At 53.5% G+C, this 17042-nt stretch overlaps 1 protein-coding gene across 1 annotated transcript; it reads right to left on the reverse strand.

Moving 5' to 3' along the window:
* Positions 1 to 3054: 3054 nt before the first annotated feature.
* CKM (creatine kinase, M-type) lies at positions 3055 to 12391 on the reverse strand. Its single transcript, XM_043899479.1, has 8 exons — positions 12249 to 12391; positions 9858 to 10071; positions 8746 to 8900; positions 8182 to 8314; positions 6053 to 6224; positions 4657 to 4780; positions 4067 to 4256; positions 3055 to 3560 (listed from the first exon to the last, which is right to left on the reverse strand). The coding sequence occupies exons 2-8, from the start codon at positions 10048 to 10050 to the stop codon at positions 3382 to 3384; spliced, it is 1146 nt and encodes a 381-aa protein (XP_043755414.1). The 5' UTR covers positions 10051 to 10071; positions 12249 to 12391; the 3' UTR covers positions 3055 to 3381.
* Between the last annotated feature and the right edge of the window lie 4651 nt (positions 12392 to 17042).

The raw sequence follows: 17042 nt of genomic DNA on the forward strand, positions 1-17042 counted from the left end.
CCTACTCCATGCCAGGCCCAGTGCTGGACACGGAGATGCAGGAAGCCCGTCTATGGGGGATGTGTGTTCTGATAGACACTAGAGAAACCATTGCTTTTTGGAGGGGGGTGGGCCAGAAGAGAAAGTGAGAGGGTTTGGGGAAGACACTCCAGAGAAACTGATGCTGCATTTGAGCTCTGAAGGATGAGTAGGAGTTGACCAGGTATTGGGCATCCCCTGGGCACAAGCCTGGAAGAGGGAATGCATGCTATAGCTCAGAGAACTGCGGGTAGTTTCAGCATGGCTGCTGTGTTGGGGGTGGGTGGAAAATTAGCAAGAAAAATGCTGTATTAGGACTAATAATCCATCTACACCTAAGCAAAAAAGGTATTTGTTTGCTCATTTCATAGGCCAGGGTTGCATGACTTCAGATATAGCTGGATTCAGGCCACAGGCTGGCTCATTTCTGCTTTTTTCAGTGTAAATTTCATTCTAGTAGTTTCATCCAATAGGTGCCTGGTGTTAATGGTGACACCAGCAGTTCAAGCTTTTATCCTTCTAGCTTAGCGGCAATAGCAGAGTTCCTCGTTGCAAACTTCAAGCAAAAGTCCCAAGACAGGCTCTCATTCGCCCGGATAAGTCATGTGATCACCCCAAACCAGTTACTGTGACTCTGGAATGGCCTGTACCTAGGGCTGGACTGAGGGGGGGGTCCTCAAAGGAAAGTCACGGTGTCACGATAAGGGAAGTAGAAGCATGGTAGACTCAAGCCGAAAAGAGGTGTCCAGGGCATTTCACCAGAGCCTTGTGGGCCAAAGCATGCAGTCTGGGCTTTCATCCGAGGGCACTGGGGAGCCACGGAGGGTTGCTTCCAGGATAGAAGCTTAGTTCAATTGCCTCACTTGCCTGTTTTAAGTCATGGTAGGGTCAACTGTTGTATTCTTCATGGGACAGGAAAGTCAAATGAGAACTGAAGGAGGCTAAAAATTAAGAGTGGCTGGCTCAAGAGAAAAAAAAGTGGTCAGTGTTGAAAAATTCAGGGTCTAAGGCAGAATCAAAAGCCTATCATGTGTTAGGCCATAGCAGGACTCTGCTGAAAGACAGGTGCTTGTAGTTGAGAGGGTAGAAAAATGAGGTGTGTGGCAGGGGAACCAACCCTGTCACAAAAACCTCAATTCCTGAGTTCTTCCTCGGTTCCCAGCCCTGGGCTGGGACACAGTGGGGGCCAGGACAACCCCAGCCCTGCCCTCACATAGGGCTCACAGTCCAGGGGAGGAGGCAGCTGTGTCCTCAGTGATGATTCTGGAGTCGGTGAGGCTCGTTGGGGGAGTGCAGAAGGGGAAAGTGCCCTCGCCAGGGAGGACTTCCTGGAGGAGGAGGCTCAGCTCCCCTGGGACAGGGAGAATGGTGAGCAGCTAACCAGACAGAATCGGGGGGCCTGGGTTGGGGGCAGGCATGAGTTCTAAGCAGAGAGAAGCAAGTACAAGTCCTTCAGCAAACGGCATGTGACTTGACTGTGTGTGGCGTCACTGTGAGAGATGAGGCTGGAGGGCTGGTCGGCCTCGAAGGTCGTGGAGAGTTACCTGGGCTTTGTACTGAGGGTACTGGGGAGCCACAGCAAGGTCATTGAGTAAGAGAGTGTCAGGGGCAGGCGGGTTTGTGCTGTGAAGGGAGGGAGGGAATCGGGTCAGAAGGGCAGGGGGACAGAAAGTGGGGAGGGAAGGGGTGGACTTCAGGCTTAGGAGGCAAAATGGGAGGGACAGACATGGTAGCTGACAGGTGCCTGGATGGCAGACTTGATGCTCGGACCATGGTCTGTGCTGTATGTGGCACTGTGGGTGGAGCTCAGATTAGTGATGGGATCTTCGGTTGGGGGCAGTATTGTAAAGCACATCCCAACGTCCACCAGACCCTGAGTGCCCTGACCTTTGGAGTCTCTTCTGTTTCCATAATCTTTCTGGAAACTCTTGGGGACATCCCTAGGCCTCAGTCTCCCCTCTGGAAAATGGAGAGATTTCTTGATCTCTAAGAGCCCTTTACCTGTGTGACTTAAGGATGGAAAATGTGCCTCCTCCAGGTCCCTGGCGGGCTCTGTCTTCCTAACTTTGTCTCACATTTTCTTCTAAAACCTTTGTCTCTTTGGGGGCCCACCCACTACCCCCTTGATAATGGAGGCCTCATTGTATTGGGTCAAGTAGAAGTGGTTGACGTGGCTGACACCCAATACGTGTTCAGATGTTTCTTGCCTTCCATTACCCACTTCTCCCATTCCTGACCCCAAGGCCACTTGCTGCTCTTTCCTGGAACCAAGCTCTCCAAAAGGCCTGTCCTCAAAGACTTCACAGGGATGCTGTGACCCAAGCTCCAGCCTGGAGGAAGAAACAGCTTGGGGGGACATTAGGGTGGGGATTGCACAGTGTAAGGAACAGAAAAGTGTATAGAGGAATCATAAGAAAAGAACTGGAAAGAAGAGCCTTTGGCATGTGGTATGCATTTGTTTGACCTTGAAGAAGCACACATAATAGAGCATTCTAGGAGACGTGGGAAACCATGGCAGGTTCTTGAGCAAAGCAAGGGAAGTTGAAAAGAGGAGGGCAAATTCAGATATGTTGTTTGACCTCCGTTTCTCCCTAGAATGGATCCTGTGTTTGAGATCTGAGCATGAGTGATTGGGAGCAGAGGTTGGGAAGGGCCCAAGCTCAGTTTGTGACACTGGACCACACCTCTCTGGATCTCAGATTCCCCATAGAGCCTTGTAATGTTTTAATTAGATGCTGTACCCTGAACTTGCCTCATTTTAGAGATGGGAAAAGATGAGAAGGGAATGGCTACCCACTCCAGTATTCTTGCCTGGAGAATTCCACGGACAGAGGAGCCTGGCGGGCTACAGTTCATGGGGTCGCAAAGAGTCAGACACGACTGAGCAACTAACGCTTTCACTTTAGAGGTGGGATAAAACGTGTAGCCCTAGAACATGCCTAGAGATGACAAGCCACTTTGAGGTCACATAGTAGCCAATTGCCGAAGTTTTTCCTCCTCCTCCTCCTTCAGTACTAATAACTATCAAACACAACCTAAGGCCACCATTGCTTTTATTTGTTGCTTTGAGTGGAGAAAAAGCAACAGCTCCAGGTGAGGTCTATTAGCCAGAGCTCCTGGTGGTGGGCGGAGCTTGGGGAAAAGAAGAGGAGACCGTAAGGGAGGTTTTTCATTGGCCAGAACCCAGAGGATGGAGCCCATTGGTTGGAACTCTGGTTGGAACTGGAACTAGAAGGATGGATAGAGCTCCAGGTGGACCAAACGTTTATAGGCTGGGCTCCAGGAGGAAGGGGCGGGCCTCCGGTGGGCTGGGTCCTCCCTAGGGCTGGGGCTCCAGCAGTCGGCGGCGGGCTGGCTGTGCGCCTACTTCTGAGCGGGGATCATGTCGTCGATGGACTGGCCCTTCTCCAGCTTCTTCTCCATCTCCACCATGAGCTTCACACCATCCACCACCAGCTGCACCTGTTCTACCTCCGACGAGCCCAGCCGGTCGGCGTTGGACACGTCGAACACTGAGCCCACGGCAGCCGTGTCCACACCACCTGCGGAAGTAGGAGGCAGGGGCTAAGGAGCCAGCAGAAATGCTGGAGCGGGGCCTGGAACGCGGGCCGCCGTGCCAACAGCGCAGGCGGACGTACTGGGTGAATGCCTACTATGTTAAATGCATGCAGCTTCCTGAGCGTCTGCCTATTCTCGGGCTGGCTTTAGGTACCTCACCCCTCAACCATCCAACATCGTGGGTAATGGAGTGGAGCTCAGGAGCCGGGCTGCCTGGGGTCGAATCCTGACCATCCTCCCGTTTACAGACGGGAAAGTGAGGCCCCCTAGGCGGCCAGCGACATACACAGTGTATATTAACCACACAACCATGATGGTATATGGACTTCTCTGAGATAAGGCGTGCTGATGCCTATTTTCAGAGGAAGAACTGAAACTCACGGAGGAGCAGCCCTTGCCGACCCCCAGAACCCGGGGGGCTGCCCCTGCTCCCCTTCAGCCGCCGCCAAGGGCCAGCCCCGGAAGCCGCGTGAGGGAACGTGGGCCGCACCTGTGCCTCGCTTCTGCAGGCGCAGGCGAGTGAGGATCTCCTCGAACTTGGGGTGCTTGCTTAGGTGCGCCAACTTGACATGCACGCCTCCGCGCAGCCCGGTGCCCAGGTTAGACGGGCAGGTGAGCACGTAGCCCAGGTGCTCGTTCCACATGAACGGGTGGCCGGCTTTCTTGAATATCTCCTCAATCTGAGGTAGGGGGAGAGGACCCGGGATCAGCGCTGCGGGCGCCCCCAGATACACCCACCACCCGGACAGGGATCCGAGGGACGGGGGTGAGAATGTCGGTGGCGGTAGGACTCCGAGAGGGCGGAGGCACGAGATTCTCGGGGCAGGGGCCCGACCGCACAAGTGATGGCTGGATTCTGAGGGGACGGGGCCTGAGGACGCCTTGAAGGCGGGTTCTTGTCCGCGGGGCTTGAGGACAGGGGTGGGGCCGGTTTCCCAAGGGGCGGGGCTTTGGAAAGAGAGGGCGGAGCACCGCTGAGGGGCGTGGCTTCGGCGCGGGGAGGAGCCGGGTTCCGAGGGGCGAGGGCCCGGAAAGCGGCTGGGAGCGGTCACGTGGAGTCACGCGAGGGCAGGCACCCACCTTCTGCAGCCCCACGCAGAAGCGGCGGAAAACCTCCTTCATGTTGCCCCCCTTCTCCATGGAGATGACTCGGAGGTGGTCCTCCTCGTTCACCCACACCAGGAAGCTCTTGTTGTCATTGTGCCTAGCATCGGGCGCAGCGAAAGGTCAGGGAGCCAGCTCCGCGGGAACCCCGTTCCCCTCCCTCTTGCAAACACACGTCCACCGCTAGGGGGCAGCGGGCCTAAGGGGCACGAGGCCTGAGCATCTCAATCTCAGCAGCTTACACCTTTAAATGTCACAGGACCCGTGAAATCTCGAATCATGGGATCAGTGGCTTTTAGGGTCTTAATTCTTTGCACAATATTATAGACTGTTAGAATCGCTGAAAAACGGAAACCGAGAATCAGAATTGATAAATCTTCCATGACATTGTGACATCGCAGAAGGAGTCCTAGGCTAGAAAACTTTAGAATCTGGAAATGGTTGAAACCATTGAGTCACAAAATCTGACATTAGTGGAACCTGGAAACACTTAAAATCTTGAAATCTTACAACCTATACTCTCCAAATTGTTTGAAACCGAGGTCCTCAAAACCTTTTAAAGCCTTTGACTATCAGAATCTGGCGGGGGGCGGGGCAGGGAGGGTGCGGAGTGGTTTCCCTGATAGGTCAGTTGGTAAAGAATCCGCCTGCAATGAAGGAGACCCCGGTTCGATTCCTGGGTCGGGAGGCTCTGCTGGAGAAGGGATAGGCTACCCACTCTAGTATTCTTGGGCCTCCCTTGTGGCTCAGCTGGTAAAGAATCCGCCTGTAATGTGGGAGACCTGGGTTCTATCCCTGGGTTAGGAAGATCCTCTGGAGAAGGGAAAAGCTACCCACTCCAGTATTCTGGCCTGGAGAATGCCAGTCCATAGGGTCACAAAGAGTCGGACACCACTGAGCAACTTTCACTTTCATCAGAATCGGGGATTAAAAAATTACTAGAAAGCCCAGCTAGCAACAATAATTAGCAATAAAAATCATGCCAGTGTCCAGTAGGGATACTTACTATATATTAGACACTTTTCCCAATACTTTGCATAAATTAATCCATTAATCCTCATAAGAACCCCAAGAGCTAGGAATTATCATGATCGCGTTTTATAGATGGAGATTTGGGGCAGAGAAACATTAAATTACGTGCCCAAGATCACACAGCTAGTAAGTGGCAGCCCTGGGATTTGAACCTAGTTCAAATCTGGTTCAAATCTGAGTTTCAAGCTTCTTAAAATGTGACATGCAGACCACAGGGAAGGCAGGGGTGGAGGGCAAGATCACCCTGGAGAATTGCTGTTATGGTCTTGACTCTGATGGAGGGTCATGGGACGACTAGAGGAGGCGGGGCAGAAGGGGGGCATTGGGCAAGGGGCCTCACCAGATGCCACGGGCATCGGGCCAGTCTCGGGCCATGCCTGAAGCCAGCAGCAGCGGGGACACGGGCTTGTCGAACAGGAAGTGGTCGTCGATGAGCTGCTGCTGCTCCTGCTCTGTCATGCTCTTCAGAGGGTAGTATTTCCCCTTGAACTCGCCCGTCAGGCTGTTGAGGGCTGGTGAGGGGCCACAGGAAGGAGGGGTCAACAGCCTGCTCTACAAGTGGGCTGCAGAGGCCCTGGGCACCCCACACTGCTGTCCCTCAGGGGCCTGGGCCTTGACCCTGTGGAGGTTCTAAAGGTGTCTAAGCCCAAATTCATGACCTCCTCCCCCAAAAAACATGCTCCTCCGCTGTCTGCCCAGGCCTGGGAACACCCACACCATGTGCTCAAGACCAAAAACATGGATTCTCCCTTGCCTGCCACCAATTCTCACATCCAGTCAGTCCACCTGCGGGCAATAGTGTGCTGGTGCCCACTCCTGCTGGCTGGTAGGACAGAGTCAAAGTCTCAGGAATCTGGGAGCCATCAGTAAACAATATTATAGTATATATAGTTATTTGTGTATGTTCATAGGTATTCATAACACATAGTATGTATTATGTGTTGGAGGAGGAAATGGCAACCCACTCCAACATTCTTGCTAGTAAAATCTCATGGACAGAGGAGCCCAGCAGGCTACAGTCCATGGATTTGCAAAGAGTCAGACATGACTGAGCAATTGAGCATACACACACACATATATTATGTACATAATAAATATATAATACATATATGCATTTGTAGATATTCATATCTTCATAAGACATGACAAATATGTGTATAATGTATTTCTATAATACACATATTTTAAAATGTTATACATATTTGTTTAATATACTACATAATATGTTCTATATCATATACTACCTACTATATTATATCGTTAAAAATAAATTACAAAAACTATATTGGGTTGGCAAAAAAATTCGAGTTTTCCTATAACATCTTTTGGAATGAACTTTTTGGCCAACCCAGTATTTAAAATGAAGATAGTAAGTACTCAGGACTATCACTTGCTAATTACTTTACTACACTTACTATTTTCTATGTTCTTGAAGTCACCTGTTGTATCTGTGTGGTGGAAATTCTACATAAGCACATGCTGCTGCACATCTCTTCCCATTACCCCTCTCTGTATGATGTCACGTGGTTAGCTTAAAATTGGCCTCTGTAGGAGAATTTACACCAGAGAAATTGGCAGTTGCTGGCTGCAAATCAAGGCTGCTGCTGCTTTTTTTTTTTTTTTAGAGCCAGTTGTTAAACATTTAGCAGAATGACCCACTCTTTCTCCCCATCCCACTGCTCCCTCACTCCCCAGCCCCACCTGGACCCCAGCAGTTGCCCTTCTATGGCTCTCCTACCTCTGCCCACCATCTGTTCCTCACCAGGGGGATCCATGTAAGTCTGAACCTGTACCTTCTCTACTCACCACTCTCCTCTTCCCACAGGGTCAGAGCCAAAGTCCTCCCAACAGCCCACAAAGCTCTGTACAACCTGGTCACCCCAACACCCATCTGACCTCATTTCCTCCCCTCTCCCCATCACCCACTCAGCTCCAGCAACACTGGTCTCCTTGCTATTCCTCCAACACACCTTCCCACCCCAGGGCCTTTGCACTGCTGTTCACTGCCTAGATGTCTTCCCAAGGTTGGCTCCTTGTCAAGCATGTCTCAACTCTTTTCCAACATAGCTACGCACAGTCATTCTGTGCCACAACCCTTGTTTCTTGGCTTCATGGCATTTGGGCATGATTTTATTCTTTTGTTGGTTTCAGTGTTTCCTCTTATCTCCCTACCACGCTGACAGCTCTGTGAGAGCAGTGACCTTCGTCCATCTTATTCATCATGGGAACCCCAGCTCCCCACACAGGGCCAGAACAACCGTAAATGTTTGCTGGATGGATGGATGAATAGATGGACGAATGTCAGGACCCTGGCACAGTTGGGTGTTAAATCTTGACAGCATCCCTTAGACCTCCCCCAGGGGTAATACTGCCGGCTGTCACTCACCAAGCACCTGTGATTATCAAGTTCTTGCAGTGTTTTGGCAAATGGGGGCTCAAGGGGGTCCAGAGCTGGGGTGGGGCTCTCACCGTCCACAGAGAGTTTCTCCACAGCCCGGCGCTCGCCACGGGAGCAGTGGGGGGGCAGTGCGTAGCCCTTGATGCTGCGGCCCGTGCGGACACGGCTGCTGAGCACATAGTTGGGGTCCAGATCGTCTCCACCCTAGGGAACGGGTGGGAGTCAGGGCAGGGCAGACGATCCTGTGTGCCCTGTCCCCTCCCCACCAAAATCAGATCTCCCCGGCAGGCCCTCCCAGCCCTCTTGGGCTCTCAGCTGCTTCCTTTGGTTCTTCCCTCCCTGCTGGCCTCTCTCCCCCTCCTTCCCTGGCTCTGTCTCTCTTTTCTCTCTCTCTCCCCATCTTTATCTCCCTTTCCATCTCTGTGTCTCTGCTTCTCCCTTGACTCCCTGTATGGTTTCTACCTGCTTTCCTCTCTCTCTCTCTCTCTCCCCCCAACCCCTATCTCCTTGGCTGTCTTCTGTGTCTGCCTGTCTATCTCTCTTCCCATCCCCCTCTGTTTCTCTCCATCTGTCTCCGTGTCTCTCTGGGTGTCTCCTCCCCCTCCCCCACCCTGCTCTCCCCCGGGGCGGCTGACCTTGAGGTTCTCATGGTTGAGGTCAGTCTTGTGCTTGTCCGTGGGTTTGTAGCCCCCATGCCGGTCCTGGATGATGGGGTCAAAGAGTTCCTTGAAAACCACGTAGGACTCCTCATCACCAGCCACACAGCCCACAGTCATGATGAAGGGGTGACCTGGGGGGGTCAAAGGGAGGTCAGAGGTGCTTGTCAGCCACAGGGAAGGCCTGGGCTCCTGGGTCCAGTGTAGACTGTGTGTGCACACGTGTGTGTATGTGTGCGTATGTGCAAGGGAGTTCATTGAGCACCTTGGGTCAGAACTGAGGAGGCTGAGGGTGGGTAGGAATGGGGAGAGAAGACTGGGGGAGATCGCGGCGGTATCTGGGGGTGGGCGGTAAGAGAAAGGCTGAGCACAGGACAAAGGAGAAAGGAAAGTCTGAGGGGCGAGTTACTAAAAATGTTACCACGTGAGACTCCCCAAATCAAGGGATCTTCCCCTAAAAATGTTCAGAACCTTGGAGACTATCAGCCCCCCACCAATAAGAAGAGGCTTTAAAGACCCTCTTGGGCTTCCCTGGTAGTCAAATGGTTAAGACTCAACACTCCCAATGCAGGGGGCCAGGGTTCAATCCCTGGTTGGAGAACTAAGATCCTGCAGGCCTTGTGGCCAAAAGAAAAAAACCCTCTTATTTCTCAAGTGGGGAAACAGAGGCCTGAAGAGAAAGGGCCTCTCCCCTCAGTCATGAGTTGGGGGCTGAGGCTGGAAGCTGGTCTCCTGCTTAGCCCCACCCGCCCTGGTGGGGTGTTCCTGGAGAAGGAACCCTCCGTCAGAGTCAGAGCGCTCACTCAGTGCCAGGAGCCGCTCCACATGCCTATGTTTGCCCAACCTGGGTGCCCATTTTTCAGGTGAGGAAACTGAGGCCTGGAAGATGCAATAGCCTCCCTCAGGGGCGTCTCACATGATGCTCGCACACATTGAGCGAGTGGTTTGCCACCTGCCAGACCCTGTCCCAGGCCCTCACACATTCAACTCATCTGTTTCTCACGGCAGCCCCATGAGTATGGTCCCCACTTTACAGATGGGAAAACTGAGGCCCACCTCACAGCCCCTGTGACGCCCCCCCGGAGGCCTACCTGGGTTGTCCACACCTGTCTGGATGACATCATCCAGAGTGAAACCGGACGGCGTTTCCTTGTCCCGCAGCTTCTTGTACAGCTCAAGGGTCAGCGCCTTGGCCATGTGATTGTTGTGCTTGCTGAGGTCTGGGTACTCCTCCTCCGGCTTGAAGTTCAGCTTGTGCTTGTTGTGGGTGTTACCGAACGGCATGGTGGCGGCGGTGTGGGGGGCCTGGTGGGGAGGGGTGGAGGGGGGTGTTAGGTCACACCCACAGAGACCAGCTAGAGAGCAGAGCCAGGCCCTGGGGTCAGGCAGGCCTGAGGGAGCCAGGGGGATCCTCTCTCTGAGCCCGTGCGTCTCTGGGATGTATCACGAGTCTGGGGTTGGGGTCTGAGCTCTGCCTTATCCTGCTGGTGACCCCAGGCTAGTAACATTGCTAGAGACTCAGTTTCTCCAGCTGGAAAAATGGAGGGAGGAACCCCTCAAGCCATAGTAGTAACTGTGATAAGATATGATAACTGAAAAAAAAAAAAGATATGATAACTGATAGATAAGAGTGTCGGTTCCAGAATCAGGCAGCCTGGCTTTGAATCCCAGCTCTGGTGTGTGACCTTGGGCAACTTGCTTAACCTCTCTATGCCTCAAAGTAATCACCTGTAAAATGCGGGTAGAATAGCATTCATCTCATGGAGGTGTTGGAAGGATGCGATGAGTTCATTATGTAAAGCACTTAAAATAGTGCCCGACACACACTAATCATTATTTTGCTAGCTATTGTTGTTATTGTTTTTTGAATTACGAGGAGCTGGTGAGGGTGGAGGATGTCGCTGGGAATGAGTGTGCGAGCAGAGAAGGGACATTCTCTCTATGAAGATTCTTGGGTGCTCAGTCGAGGGAGGAGAGGCAGGGTGGGAGGGATGGCTGGGGGCCTGCCCTCACCTCTGCGTGCTGACACTGTCCTGCGGGGCACAGTTAAGACAGAGCTGGGTTCAAATCCCATCTGTGCCATCTCTGGGCTTTGTGACCCTCGGTCAGCTGCTCAGTCTTTCTGGGCCTCTGTCTTCTGTGAACCGAACCTTCCCCATGGGGTTGCCAGGAGGATTCTTTGAGCTCCAGCATGAAGCCAGGTGAGCACACCCCAGCATGGAGCTGGGACCTGGTAAAGAACCTGCCTGCCAATGCAGGAGATGTAAGAGATGAGAGTTCACTCCTTGGATCGGGAAGATCTCCTGGAGGAGGAAATGGCAACCCCTTCCAGTACTCTTGCCTGGAGAATCCCTTGGACAGAAGAGCCTGGTGGGCTAACACTCCATAGCGCCACAAAGAGTCTGAAGCAACTAGCACGCACACCTCTAGAAGGGTGGCTGCTGCACTGTTATTATTACTTTTATTCACAAGACCCAGGAGGAGGGAGGCCCCTTTAGCGGTGCTGGTAGGGACGAGATGCTCATTCCCAGCTCCAGGAATGGGGAGCGGGCGGGACGGTGTGAAGGAGATGGGCATGAGGGTGAGCTGAAGGCCGAGGCATCAGGCCAAGGGGGCTGGAACCCACGAAAGCCTTTGGAGTTGATGTCCAGGGTGGGGATTTATTTTTAGAATCTGGCAGACTCCTCTCCCCCACCCCCAGCTGCCACTCCACCCCCACATTCCAGGGGCTCGGCTTGCACCAAGTCAGCAGGCCAGAGACAGGTGGGCCAGGGTGGCCGGGAGGACATGCATTCAGGCTTTGGGGCTCAAGGGCTTTCAACCCAGAAAGGCCCCTTCAGAGCATGTCCCCACCCCCATCTCTTCTGGGGGCACGCCGGGAGAGGGCAGGGAAGCAAGGTGGGGGAGCCCAAAAGATACCAACAGATGTAACCCAGAGCCCCTCATGCACACACCCCCACGCACCCCCAGGTCGCACGGTAAATGGGCCCACATGTGCACACCTCCCAGCTCAGGGACACCCGGCATACAGGGGCTCATGCAGGAGCCACGGAAAGTCAGACAGACACAAGGTCACACTGTGCAGAACACAATGGGCCACAAGGTCACCAAGGCAAAGAGCCTGACAGGTGATACACAGACACCTCCCACGGCTTACGGCGCCCCGTCCTGGTAACAGACCATCATGAACAAGGCCTGGCCCGCAGCCCCTTGCAGGGCAGAGACAGCTGGCCGCTGTCAAGGCTCCTTTCCATCCTGGGGTCTCCCCCCAGAACACTTGCCCCCGCGATCACAAGCCACTGCCGGGAGTCAGGGGCTCCCAGGTGGCGGGGACTCTCTGACACAAGGACCACCTTGCCACACACCAATCCACCTGCACGCGGGGGCATGTGGGAGGCAACGTGCAAGGCCCCTTCCAGAGACAGTGCGAACTCTGGCTCCCATGGAAGACACTCCACTCTGGACCCTTCCCCGGGCAGTACCTGGCTGGGCGTTAGCTGGAAGGGGCTGTCTGTATCCCGGAGGCGACACTGACCCAAAGGAAGGGCTTGCAGCCCTGGCCTTATATAGGGGGGGCCTGGGCCATGTGATTGGCTGGGAGGGGCTGCCCCTTGGGAGTGGGCCGGAGGGCAGCTGAGCTCTCCACCTCACTGCCCGGGCATCGTGCCCACCCCGAACCCAGGCATGCCTCGCGCCCAGCCCCATAGCCTTGTATGGGCTGCGCCAGGGTCTGGGCCCATAATCCCCCCCGCCACCAAGCTGGTCCCCCGACCAAGTGCTGAGTCGGGCTGGCAGGGACGGCTGGACCCCGGCCAGGGCCACGGGATAGTGTCAGAAAACGTCCCAGGCACGTAGAAGTCACCCTCCCCTGGCCCTCTGCTAGGCCACTGCCTCCCCTGAGCCCCCAGTGGCCTTGACCCCAGCACACAGCAAGTCCTGAGCCCTGTCCCTGGGGAAACCTTGCAATGGCCCCTGAAGGTCAGGTCTTTGGTTTTCCTGCAGAGGAAAGGCCCCAGAGAGGCTGTGTGACTTGCCTGCTGTCACCCAGCTATAGGGAATGTGTGACCAAGGCCGGGGTGGGAACAGGGGACAGCTGACCCCAGAAGCCTGTGCTAGGATGCACCTTCCTCCTCGGAAGTGCAGGGGAGGAAAACTGAGGCTGGGCCAAGCTAGGGCGGATCTCACTCAAGGCCAGGTTGAAGGTGGTGGTCACCCTTCCCACTCCAATCCACCAGCCCAGTGACCCGGGGAGATTTCCGCCGTGGAGGGTACAGGGAGGGACGGCCTGCTGGGAAGGGAGTTTATTTTTAGAGCTCACTGCTGCGATCTCCTCTGGGAGACCCGAGGTGCTGGGGCTGGGGGGGCGTGGGGGCAGGTGTTGGTGGGGTGAGGTCACCACGTGTCCGGGTTAATTATAACCCAGCGTCTCGGGTGTCCCTTGGCCTCGCCTCCTTACAAGGGCAGCCGCGAACTCGGGAGGCCACCCCTAGCCACGGTGGAAGGGGGCTGGGTGGTAGCTCAGGTCAGGGACGCGCTCAGATCCAGGCTTGATCGGGGACCGCAAGGGCTGAGAAGGAGATCCTGCAGAAATGGGACGGCACAGCGGGAATGGTGTCCTCGGCCTGGAAGGCACCAAGACTGCAGGATGCACGGATCGGGCAAGTCCAGGGAGCAGGAAATCAGGGAGCACCCAGTATGGAAACAAAGAAGAGAATGTTCCTTTCCTCTGGAGTTCCTCCCTCCTCCTGGGTCTACCCCACTTCTTCCTAGGCAGGGAGCACTGATCTAGGGAAAAGGGGGCCCTTTCTGCCTCTCCCGATGTTCCTGGTGGGAGGGGGGCTATTTAGAAAACTTTTCTCCTTGGGGCCTAGTCCCTGATCGCTCCCCTCACTGTCCTGTCCCAGCAAGGTCAGTGGGTCAAAGCACTCCTTCATAGTTACAGAAACTGAGACCCAGAGAACTAAAAGGAACTGGTCTAGAATCGTTATGCATGTATCATGTCAACAATTATTTATTAAGCACTTACTGGGACCCAGCAGAAGATAACCCAAACCCCTGTCCTCATGGAGGTAACATTTTAGTGAGGGTGAACAAGTTGTTATACATTTTAATGTTGGGGACAATGGGGCTTTGAAGGAAAGGGACAGAGGGTAAAAGATGCAAGTGACGGGACACAGCGGAGGAGATCAGGTCAGACCTCGCTGGGGAGGTGACATCCAAGCAGAGACCAGAGGGAGCCAGCCATGTGGATATCTGGAAGGGGGACAGCAGGTGCAAAGGCCCTGAGGTGGGAGTGGCTTGGCATGTCAGAGAGACAGGGAGGAGGCTGGAGCAGATGGAGGGGAGAGTGGGAGGAAGAAGATGAGGTTGGAGGGGGGCCAGGAGCAGATCTGTAGGGTCCTAGGGCTCTGATGGGAGTCCCTGAGGGTTGTGAGCAAAGGAGAGACAGGATCCAGCCACGTCACACACAGCCCAGCCCCCGGGGCCCCTAATAACCCCTTGTGTGGACATCTGACATTCCTCTTGGCCACAGAGCATCCGAAGCCCTTTCTACATTGAGGGAGTTCCCCACCCTTTGACCACCTCCTTTGGAGAAGCCCAAATGTCAGAAACTCAGTTTCCCAGAACCCTTTGCAGCAATGGTTCGGTCATGTGACCTAGGAGGAGCCAATCAAACCCTCCAGTAGGATCTTGCAGTCATGTGACCTGGGCTGAGCCAATCAAACCCTCCAGCAGGATCATAAGCTCTGCCTCCTTTATGTTGAGTCTTGCAGAAACAGTTGGCCTTGGGGAGCACTGTGAGCCTTATCGTATAACTTCCACTCCTTGAGTCCCTCAGTCTCCAAGGCTTGTCCCTCCCCCGTCCCATACCTCAAGAAAGTGAAGTCGCTCAGTCGTGTCCAACTCTTTGTGACCACTTGGACTGTGGCCCACCAGGCTCCTCCGTCCATGGGATTTTCCAGGCAAGAGTACTGGAGTGGGTTGCCATTTCCTTCTCCAGGAGATCTTCCCGAACCAGGGATTGAACTCAGGTCTCCCGCATTGTAGGCAGACACTTTACCGTCTGAGCCACCACAGGACCTCCACATTCCCTCCTGCCCTAGTCTCCTCGCTGGTCTCCTGACCCAGTCTTGGCCCCTCCCACCTCTCTCTCTGCTGACCTCTCCTGCTCAGAACCTGCCATGGCTCCCCAGTGCTCGCCAGAGAAATGAGTATTTGTTGACTAGGTAAATGATAGCCTTATCAATCAGTTGGAAACCCCTCCACCCAGCTTAGGCAGAAAGGGCTTTCCTACCAAATGCTTACAAGATTGTTACAAGGGCTGAAGGAACAACTCTTGCCCTCAGAATCATGCTTCCTCCGGGAAACTGGACATGCTAGAAGGAGGTTAGCATGGAGGTTAAATGGCCTCTCCACTTTGTGGGAAAGATTGAAGGCAGGAGGAGAAGGGGGCGATAGAGGATGAGAAGGTTGGGTGGCATCACTGACTCGATGGACATGAGTTTGCAAACTCTGGGAGATAGTGAAGGACAGCCTGGCGTGCTGCAGTCCATGGGGGTCACAAAGAGTTGGACACGACTTAGCGACTGAACAACAGTTAACTCTCATGGAGCACTCCTACATGTCAAGTGAAGTCGCTCAGTCGTGCCTGACTCTTTGCAACCCCATGGACTGTGTAGCCCAGCAGGTTCCTTTGTCCATGGAATTTTCCAGGCAAGAATACTGGAGTGGGTTGCCATTTCCTTCTCCAAGTACATGTCAAGTACTAGGCTAACTGCTTGACATTTACTAACTCATTTACTTCTGAGCCTTACCAACAATAAGGCTCAGAGAGGTTAACTGACTTGTCCAAGGTTGCACAGCTGGGAAGGAGCAGAGCTGGGACTCCAACTGGCATAGGGCTGCTGAAAGTGGGTTCAGGGTTTGGTGAAGATAATTTCCAGGCTTCTCAGCAAGGTGAGACTATATTGTCAGCCCCAGTGTCCCTTTCTAGGTCTTCAGGCCCACATCCCCTTGCCCACTTCATCACCCTAGCAGTCTGACTTCAGGTTTCAATCACTGTATGGTATTAACCAGTTTTAGTTTTCCAACAGTGCTATGAGGTAGGTCCTGAAAATTTTACACAGCAGGAACGTGAAGCCAGAGAGTCTGAGTCACTTGCCCAAAATCACTCAGCTGGAAAGAAGCAGACTGGATGAGGTAGTCACTCCCTTCCTCACTTCCCCTCATTTTACAAAGAGTGGATGCTGAGGCTGCAAAAGGGCCCAGGATTACAGAATTCCTTGTATTCTCAGGAGGCAGAAGGTACAAGGATGCTTTATGGGTTCTCTCTTATAAGGGCATTAATCCCATTCATGAGCGCTCCACCCTCATGATCTAATCACATCATACTAATACCAAAGGCCCTGCCTATTAATACCATCACCTTTGAAGGTTAGGATTTCAACATATGAGAAAATACATTAAAATCATAGTTGTTTGTTGTTGTTTAGTCGCTAAGTCATAGCTGACTCTTTTGCGACCCCTTGGACTTTAGCCCACCAGGCTCCTCTGTCCATGGGATTCTCCAGGCAAGAATGCTGGAGTGGGTTGCCATTTACTCTTCCACGGGATCTGCCCAACCCAGGGATCAAGCCTGGGTCTCCTGCATTGGCAAGCAGATTCTCTACCACTGAGCCACCAGGAAAGCAAGTAGATCATAGTACCAAAGATATATTGCTAAAGTGAAAGTGTTAGTCACTCGGTTGTGTCTGACTCTATGCAGCCCCATAGACTTTAACCCCATAGACTTTAGCCCACCAGGCTACTCTGTCCATGGGATTCTCCAGGCAAGAGCACTGGAGTGGGTAGCTATTCCCTTCTCCAGGGGATCTTCCTGACCCAGGGATCAAGCCTGGGTCTCCTGGATTGAAGGCAGATTGTTTACCATCTGAACCACAAGGGAAGCCACCTAAGTGAGGGAAATTATATATATACCTATTACCACAAAAATATAGTGAAACACACCACCCCAAAATGCAGGAGCTTAAAAGCGGATGTGGGGCTGGCTAAGAGTTGGTTGTTTTGGGCTGGGTGCAACTGGGAAGCTTTGTTCCATACCATTATGTTAAAAATGAGACAACAGGCTCAAAATGCTAAGACCCATGTCATAAAATCAAGGCTTAACGACAGTTGCGTCTCTTCTGGAGACTGAATCTTAAACCAGCCACTCAGATCAGCTCTAGTTAGGTAATCTGCCCAGACAGGTGCCTGCTGTCCCTAAAGGAAAGCGACCT

Source organism: Cervus elaphus, chromosome 4 (genome assembly GCF_910594005.1).
Source record: "Cervus elaphus chromosome 4, mCerEla1.1, whole genome shotgun sequence".
Taxonomy (NCBI): Eukaryota; Metazoa; Chordata; class Mammalia; order Artiodactyla; family Cervidae; genus Cervus; species Cervus elaphus.